This window comes from Manacus vitellinus, unplaced genomic scaffold (genome assembly GCF_001715985.3).
Source record: "Manacus vitellinus isolate BGI_N305 unplaced genomic scaffold, ASM171598v3 scaffold_41_pilon, whole genome shotgun sequence".
NCBI lineage: Eukaryota > Metazoa > Chordata > Aves > Passeriformes > Pipridae > Manacus > Manacus vitellinus.
This window is the reverse complement of record NW_021940545.1, coordinates 5,178,810-5,187,459: the sequence shown is the minus strand read 5'-3', so window position 1 is coordinate 5,187,459 and position 8,650 is coordinate 5,178,810. Positions and strand designations below refer to the sequence as shown.

At 61.1% G+C, this 8,650-nt stretch overlaps 1 protein-coding gene across 1 annotated transcript; it reads right to left on the bottom strand.

Moving 5' to 3' along the window:
• Nucleotides 1-7,021: 7,021 nt before the first annotated feature.
• C1QTNF5 (C1q and TNF related 5) lies at nt 7,022-8,359 on the bottom strand. The gene is made up of 2 exons (XM_008928888.2): nt 8,126-8,359; nt 7,022-7,586 (listed from the first exon to the last, which is right to left on the bottom strand). Exons 1-2 carry the CDS (start codon nt 8,337-8,339, stop codon nt 7,069-7,071), a joined length of 732 nt encoding a protein of 243 aa, XP_008927136.1. The 5' UTR covers nt 8,340-8,359; the 3' UTR covers nt 7,022-7,068.
• Between the last annotated feature and the right edge of the window lie 291 nt (nt 8,360-8,650).

Genomic DNA, 8,650 nt, shown 5'->3' with positions numbered 1-8,650 from the left:
GAGCCGGGCACGTCCTGGGGGAAGGCTCCGAGGAAGCAGCAGCTGAACGCGGCAGCCGGGAACGCCGAGGGAGCGCCGGACGACGACCCCTGGGCGCTGCTGAAAGAGCAAGAGGAGCGTAAGAAGTGTGTCATCTGCCAAGACCAAACCAAGACAGTGCTGCTGCTGCCCTGCAGGCACCTGTGCCTGTGCCAGGAGTGCACAGAGGTGCTCCTGCAACAGGCCATCTACCAGCGCAACTGCCCGCTGTGCCGCCAGATGATCCTGCAGACCCTCAACGTGTACCTGTGAGCCCCACGGCACAGGGGGTTGGGTTGTTTTCCCACGAGCAGGTCGAAGGCACGGCCCTGCCTGCACTTCCCAGGGCTGCCCCGAGCAGCTTCCAAAGAACTGAGGATGGTGCTGGAAGGGCAGAGCACTGGGGGGGTGTCTGCTGGGCACGTTTGCTACGTACCTAGGTTGTAGCTCTTGCTAGCAAGCACAACACTGATCTCTGCAGGGGGCTGGAAGAGTTACCTGGGGTTTTTTTTTGTTGACCACTTTTGCTGTTTTCAAGGCCTGTTGTGTGCCTCGAGCCTGCAGCAGCCTGAGATCCAAAGCAGAGCGATGCTCTGGTCCCTCGTAGCCAAAGCTGATGGAAAAGCGAAAGGCTCTGCCCCCCTGGGAATCACAGGAGGTGGTGCAAGGCACGGGAGGAGTTTTCCCAAGGTCTACCTGGCTGGCTGCATTCAGGCCTCTGTTTTCTCCTCCCACCATGGAAGTGGGGGACCTCCCTGGGAAGGGGGAAGAGAGTTCCCTGGGAGAGGAAGGAGCACACTCAAGTTTTTTTGGCTCCGCTCCCAGAGGGCTGAGCCTGGCTCCCAGCTGGAGAACAGAGTTTCCTGGGGTACTTCAGCATCCCAGCCACTCAGTGGCTTTGGTTTTTGAGGGATATTCCTTGCCAGGACAGCGTGGAGCCCTGCAGAGCTCAGTGTTGCTGCTGCTTCCACGCATCACCTATGCAAGACTAGCAAGCACATGTCAGGTTTTCCTGCAAAGGGAGGCTGGAGGGAGTTACTCTTTCTGCTTGGGGAACCTGAGGGGTGGCCACCCAGCCACTGCTCCCAGCCCTGGCAGCAGCAGCAGCCCAGTTCTGAGCCAAGGGTGGAGAACCCTCTCCAGATAATACATATTTTCAGGCTCAGAGCGCCCTGGAACAGTCAGGTTCACACCAGAGCTTTGCTTGCTCCTTCCCAGGCTGGGCTGGCTAGAGGGAGGAACTCTTTGGGAGGAGAGGGGGGACACCCCAAAGCTCCTGGGAGCTCACAGACATTCCAGCTCCAGGCACAAGCCCTGCACATCTGCTGGGATCTGCAGTTGTGTGCACGGAGCAGCACCAGGACCACGGATACCTTGGGTTAGGGCAGGGTTGTTCTGTTGTTTTGTCTTACTGTCTGTCACAAATGTAGCTGGTTTTAAAGTGTCCACTGAAGTCTAACCAGAGCATCTGCTCCTGGCTGGGGAGGCCTGAGGTGGCTCATCCCAGCTTGGGCAACCAGCACCATTCCAAGAAACTGCTGGGCTGCCAGGGGGCCTTGCACTAAAAAGCTTTTCCTTTTCCAGCTGCTTGCCTGAGGTCAGCCACACGCCACAGCCAACTTTGGCTGCAGCCAGGCTGGAGAGAGCTGACTGCTGCACTGCAAGCCAAGAGCCTGAGGGCAGTTGGCATGCTTTTCCTTCTCTGTTTCCCTTCTTGATTAGCAATTTAAGCCAAAACAGAGGCAGCAGAGAGGCCTGGAGTGCTGGGAGATGCCTCTGTGCTGTAAAACTGAGCTGTGGCAAGGTACTGTCTTGTTGTTGAGTGGCTTTGCTCTAGAAGGCACTGCCAGGGCTGTTTTCCCTCACATTTTTTGGGAGCTGGAGGGACTCCCTGGCCCTGGGGCCGTCAGCTGCTTCCACTTCACTTCAAAGAGATGCAAAGCTCCCTGTTACTCAGCTTCTTGTCCCTGTTCCTCCCACACACCTCCCTCGGTAATGTTTGCTCTCTCCAGCCGCCAACACTCACAGTTGAGTAGCCAGGCTCTCACCAAAGCAGTGAGTGTGACCCCCCAGGCTGTGCTCCCTGGGTCTGGCTTTGTCCCAGGGGAGACAGGGAGCTGCACCCTTCCCTGGCTGTGCCTCTGGAGTCACCAGGAGTGGGAGTGTGGCCGTGCCTCTGGCCACAGGCAGCAGCTTTTGGTCAGGACCAGCTCATGCATTGTTGGGTGCAATATTTCCTACATGAGTTACAGGGTGGAGGGGAGAGAAGGACACCTCCCCAAAAATGCAGTTTGTTCCCTCAAACCTTTTTTTTTGTTGTTGTAGCAGTCATGCTTGTTGTTTTAGGGCCTGTTTGTCTGCTGTTTATAAAGAGAAAGCTTTGCCTTAAGTTTAACTCTTTGCACTATGGACTAGATACTGAGCAGATTAAAGTCTCCTTTACCAAAAGATGCCTTTTTCTTGGGAAGGGTTTTCTTGTGGTTGTGTCTCCATCACTCCCCACTAAAGGTCAGAGCTGGAGGATCAACACCACCAGCAAACTCAGGGGTGTTTGCTCCCAGAAGGGCTGTGCTGTGGGATATCCCGGGGCCAGGCTGCTGCACAGGGAAAATCTGGCACCCAGGAGATGAATCTACACCCAAACCCACTGTGGGTGGGCTTTCCAGAGCTCCCAGCCCCTGCTCTGCCAGGAGGTGGTTGTGGATATGTCTGTGCAAGGGGACAGGGAGGAGGGGCTGGGATTCCCCAGCATGTTCCAGGCTGGCAGGAACATGCTCAGGGACATGTAATCCCTGTTCCTGCATGTCCTTGGTGCCTCAGTGTCCTGTGCTGGCAATCCTCAGACTATCCCAGGGATGGAGGGAGCACGGGGCTTGGCCTTGCCTCACTCAGGGCTACTGGGGAGCAGATACATTTGCTTCACAATGAGCCACTCCCTGGCCACGACCTGAGCTCCTGGCAGGTTGCTTTGTGCTTTTAAGCACTCTGCATCCTTGTAAATTGTTTGGAAAAGCATCTCAGGGCCCTGATGGGCAGAGGCTACAGGAGTTCTGACCCTACCCTGCACTCACCTGCCTTGGCAGGGCCGTGCCAGCAAACTGGCTGATTTTAACCAGGATGAAAACCAACCCCGGGGAGATGAGAGCTTTTGGAAGCCCAGAAAGAGATGGATATCTGCTGCAGGCACAGGGAGGAGCAGCCCATCTGAGCCCTGGGGGGGTCTGGCTGCAGGGGGGTGACAGCCAGGTAAACTGAGGCACTTGCCTTGCTCCCAGGGTGTGACCCGAGGCTGGCTGGGCACCTGGGGAGGCTGCAGAGGAGGAAGGAGCCAGCAGGGGAATGCCTGCCATCCCACGTACAGGCAGGATACTCCCAGCCCTGTCCCCCCCTCCCCCAGAACTCCCAGCAGGGGATGGAGAGGGTTTTCAGCCACCTCAGGCCACTGCAGCTGAGCTGGGAGAGGACAGGATGTGCAGGACACAGCCTTCCCCGGGGAGCCATCCTGCACACGCTGGCCAAGCAGCAAGAAATTGGAGCAGGGAAATGCAACCACCCCCTGGCTGATGGGCAAGGGAGGCTGCTGACAGCCTGCTTTTTGGGGCAGGGCTGCCCTGCCTGGACAACACACACAGACCGGTCCAGGGCAGGAGATCTGGAGTTCCCGGGGGCACTGCCTGCTCCAGGAGCTCGGGAGCCTCATGTGCGAGATGAATGGGCTGCTCTCAGCTCATCAAAACGCCGAGGCCCTTCCCCGGGGAGGGAGAGGAGCGCGATGCTGCCGGGTTACTGCGGTTCAGGAGCGCCGGGCTGGTCGGGGCTGACAGCTTGCCGAAACCGGGGGGCCCCCAGGCCCTGGGAAAATCCCTTTGTCAGCCCAGCTGCGGCTCCCCCGAACTAATGAGCCGCCAGTGCCAGGCTGGGGACAGCAGGGAGCGGGCGGGACAGCGGGGAGCCGGCGGGAGCAGATGCGCGGCAGCAGGAGCAGCCAACGATACCCGGCCGGCAGGGAGGGAGGGAGCAGGTGAGGATCAGCAGCAGAGCCACGGGGGGCCTTTGGGCTGCTCCTGGCACCAGCCTGGCTCCCTCATTAGTGGCTGAGCACAGGGAGCTCCCCGAGCACAGCAGCGATCCCTCTCGGAGCTGCAGTGCCTCGGGGACACGGAAAGGATGAGGCTGATGGGGGCATCGGGGACACACAGCCCAGGGCAGCTTGCACGTGGCTGTGACCAGTGGGGTTCCTGATATCTCCATGGAGGGAGACTCTACTGCCCCTCTGAATAACCCATGCCAAGGTTTGATCACCCTCACAGCAGATGAAGAGCCCTTTGCTGGGCTCTCTCCAGTATGTCCATGTCTTTTACTGGACCTGGTGCTGAGCAGAGGGGATGGGTCACCTCCAGATCACCTCCCTGGAGCTGCTGGCAATGCTCCTGCTAATGCAGACCAGAGGGCTGGTGGCCTTCCTTGCCATAAGAGCACACTGCTGGCTTATAGTAGGCTTGTCCCCCACCAGAAAGGATCCTGGGGATCCTGAGCTCCTTTCCGGCCAGTTAGCCACCAGTAGGTGCTTGTTTGTAGGGTCATTGTCTTTGGAGGGTTATCCCTCCCCAGGTGCAGGACTTGGCATTTCCCTCTGCTGAAGTGGCCCCAGCCCCATCCCTGCTTGCTCAGACAATTCTGCTCCTCCTGAGCCAACACTGAGAACCTGCCACCTGCTCCCTGCTCACTGAGATGGACCACTCCAGTTTGGAGAAGCTGATCCTTTGGCCTCTCGGACACCTCCTCTCACCAGGGCATGGGATCCTCCCAGGCAGATCCCTGAAGAAGCCAGTGCCTGCTCTCCTAAATTCCAGGCTTGTGGTCCTTTCCTTGCCCACTCCATCCCCACCAGAGCCAGGATTGTCTCCTGCCCATTCCCAGTCTAAAGTCCTTACCAGGTCCGCAGTCCTGCTGGCAGAGGTCACCTGGAGATGGCTGGAGAGTGCTCCCTGCACCTTGTCAGCGTTGAAGGCACTGAACCTGTGCAGGTGAACACTGACACCGAAGTGGAAGGTCCAGACTCCTGTAGGGTCTCAGAGATGATCCCGTTGATCTCCAAAGCCACCCAGCCTGCTGGCCTCCTCCAGTGACCTTGCAGTGCCAAGGACACATGTGCTGCTCTGAGAGGATGTGCTGGCAGTTATTTTTGTTTCTAAAAGCCCACAAACAAACCACAAAACCACAAAAAGAAACAACAAAACAACCCAACTCTCCACACAAACCACTGCCTCTGCCAGCTGCCCTGCAGTACCTGTGGGCTGAGCCTGGCTCTTTTATAGGCCTCTCCCCTGCCCTGGCTGAGGGATGCTGGCCCCTCCTAACCTGGGCTCAGCTGGAACAGGGGCTCCAAGCTCTCCTTCCCCAGGGCAGCTTGTAGAGCCCATCAAAAGCAGCTGGAGCTTACTAAGAACTTTCCAGTCTCCTGCGGCTCTCCTTCCCTTTTCCTTATCCTTTCCTTATCCTCTTCCTCATCCTCCCCAGGCACCCCCATGTTCCTCAGGGGGTTCCCAGCAACCCCCACCATGATCCCAGACAAAGACCAAGAGCATCCCAAAGGAGGCAGAGCCCAGAAACTGCTGTGCCAAGCACTGTGCCTGTGTCTTGCTCCGCTGACCGTGCTCCCCCACATCCTGACAGGGACCAGAGAACGCTCCCAGCTCCCACACAATCCCCTCAGACCTCATCTCCAGAAAATTCACTCTCCTCCTCCCAGAATAGACAGCGCTGGCCATCGATCCGTGGCGTTGTTTGCCCCCAGGCAGCTCTGCTTACACAAAAGGCCATCACGAACCCAAACAGATGCTTCCGCTGCAACCCAATCCCGGGCTGGGGGTGAGAGGTGCCCGTGGATCCCTTGGGGGTTCCTTTTGGAGGTGGCATTGTCCATGTAAGGGGGCACAGATGTGGCCCCAGGGCTGCTACCAGTCTGTCCCAGCTCCCAGCCCGCACAGCTGAGCAGGGACACAGGTTTGCTCATTCTGATGGGCACAGCACTGGTGCTGGGGGGCCATCCAGCATGGATGGGGGGAGTGGGGATCTGCGGCAGGGGAGGGGTGTGTAAGGGGGTCCTGGGCTTCTGAGCGCTGCAAGGATGGCCAGAAGAAGCGCCGGTCCCAGCTGGCACCCCACGGCCGGCAGGGCACCGCCTCCAGCCCATCAAGGGGTTCGGCCGCTGGCCAAGAGCCCCCTCCCCCGGCTGGTCCCCCCAGGGACCTATTTCGGGCAGGAATGAGGAAGCTCTTCATTCCCCTGCTAAAAATAGGGACCTTTCCCAGCCGCGGGTCAGCGCGTTCACACTGGGGCGGGGGGCGGGCACGGGGGGCTCCGCAAACTCCGTCCGAGGAGCGAGGGGTACCCACCCCCCACTGGAGTGGGGTCCCTGCTCGCCCCGGACAAGCCCACTGCCCCCGGGATGGCCCTGGTGGCACCGGGACCCTCCCTCCCGGCGAGGGGTCGGTCCTCGGGGGGGACACCGGGGATGCTCCGGCCCCGCTCCCCCCTCCCGAGCCTCGGGGAGGTGCCGGGGGCTGTCGCAGCGCCGCGGCCGCGGTTCAGGGACGCCGCTGCCACCATCTAGTGGCTCCCGCTGGCTCTGCGGGGACAACCCCGGCATCGTGTCCCCGTCCTTCTGTCTCACGTTCCAGGCAGGGCGGCGCAGCCCCCTCCCGCCGTCGTGGCCCCCCCGAGGGCGCCCAGGCAGCCGGCACACGCGTGGCTGAGCAGCCCTTTATTGAGGGTATGGCTGGGGCAGGACGGGCTCCTGGCCCCACAGAGCCGGCCTGGGGAGCAGCAGGGACCGGGCACCGTGCGGTGGGTACCGCACAGCCAGGGCATGGGGGCTCCCCCCGAGCCGAGTGCCCGAGATAACAGTGAGCTCGAGGGGTGCTCCTCGCCACACCCAGCATGGCAGAGGGGCTGTATTCCTTGCCCCGAGCAGGGCAGGGGTCCCGGTGCCCTGGCTCCCACCGCGCTGGGGGCTGGGAAGGGGCACATCCCCAGCCCAGGGCGAGCTCAGGCGAAGACGGGGGAGTTCTGCCAGTAGGAGTAGACGAGGAAGCCGGTGAAGGTGCTGTCCGTCTTCACGCTGGCGTAGAAGCCGATGTAGTCCCCCACTCCCACCTGCACCCACACCTCATCCTCGGGCTCCAGGCGCACCAGGGTGCCCCCCGAGAGCGAGGTGGGCTTGGGCCAGTTCCCGTAGTACTGGAAGAAGGAGGCGACGGTGTGGCCGTTCTTCACGATGTCGAACTGCAGGCTGGTGCGGTACACGGTGGCGTGCACGGCGAAGTAGTAGAGCCCGGGCACCTCGCAGGTGAACTTGCCCGAGGCGGGGTCGTAGTGGCCCTGCTCGTTGATGAGCACCACGTCGAAGAGGATGGGCTGGTCGGGCAGGGGAGGGCTGCGCGACTCGGAGCGCTTGGCGCTGAAGGCGGAGCGAGGAGCCACCGCGCACTCGCCCTGCGCCCCCTTCTCGCCGTGCAGCCCGTCCACGCCGGGGCTGCCCACCTCCCCGCGGGGACCGGGCACTCCTGGGCGGGCAGGAGGGGGACAGGGTTACCTCTAGGACGTCGCCACTGCCACACGAGCTCCCCCAACCACCCTGCCCTGCCCCAACCAGCCACGCCCGGGGCACTGCCTGGGGAAGCAACACAAGTGGGGAGGGCTGGGTGTGTGAGATAAGTTGGCACAGCATCAATGGTTTGTTGGAGATAGCCCTCTGGCTGGGAGAAAACCCACCCTAGGGCCAGGGAAGGGATGATGAAGCCCTCTGCCTGGTGGACTCTCCTAAAGCAGGGCTGGAAGAAAAGGATGACATCGTGGATGGGGACAAATGCAGCTTTGCCAGTGACAGGGAGCTGCTGCCTTTTACAGGATCACAGGGTCACCACAGGCAGCACCAGAGGGGGAGGGTGGCATGGAAGGGGCACTTTTGCAGGATTCACCCTCAGTTTGGCAATGTGGGGCTGTGCCAGCATCCAAGACTCACTCCCTGGCATGAGAGCATTCCCCACAGACAGGGCAGAGCAGAGCAGATCCCTCTCCCCAGCAGGGGTGTCTCCGTTCTTACCAGGAGGGCCCATCTCGCCCTTCTCCCCAGGCATCCCCATGGCCCCATCCCGGCCATCTCGTCCATCCCTGCCTGGCAGACCCTGGCCCCCGTGCAGGCCCGGAGTCCCCGGGATTCCTGGCTGCCCCGAGCACAGCCCAGGGATCTTGTTGTCTTCGATCTGCAAGGAGCTGGTGATGAGCCCGAGCAGGAGGAGGAGGAAGAGCTGCTTCATCTCGTCCACCGTGGAGGGGCTGGAAGGGGCAGAGAAGGGTCGTGGCTCTGGGAACCAGAGCAGAGAGGGCTGGGAGATGGGCTGGCAGTGCTCGGCAGGGAGTGGGTGTGGGGGGTCAGCAGGGGACATTCCCCTCTTCTTTTCCCTTTGCCTTTTTGGCAGCTCCTTGCAGCTGCACCTGCTGCAGCATCCCCACGGCCCGTGTGCCATCCCACCACCCTGCAGCCCCTGGGGTGGCTCCCGGGGTGCTGGGGACAGGGAATTGGGGAGGGGGCTGTGGCACAGGCAGCTCTGGGGGTGTGGCTGGTGGC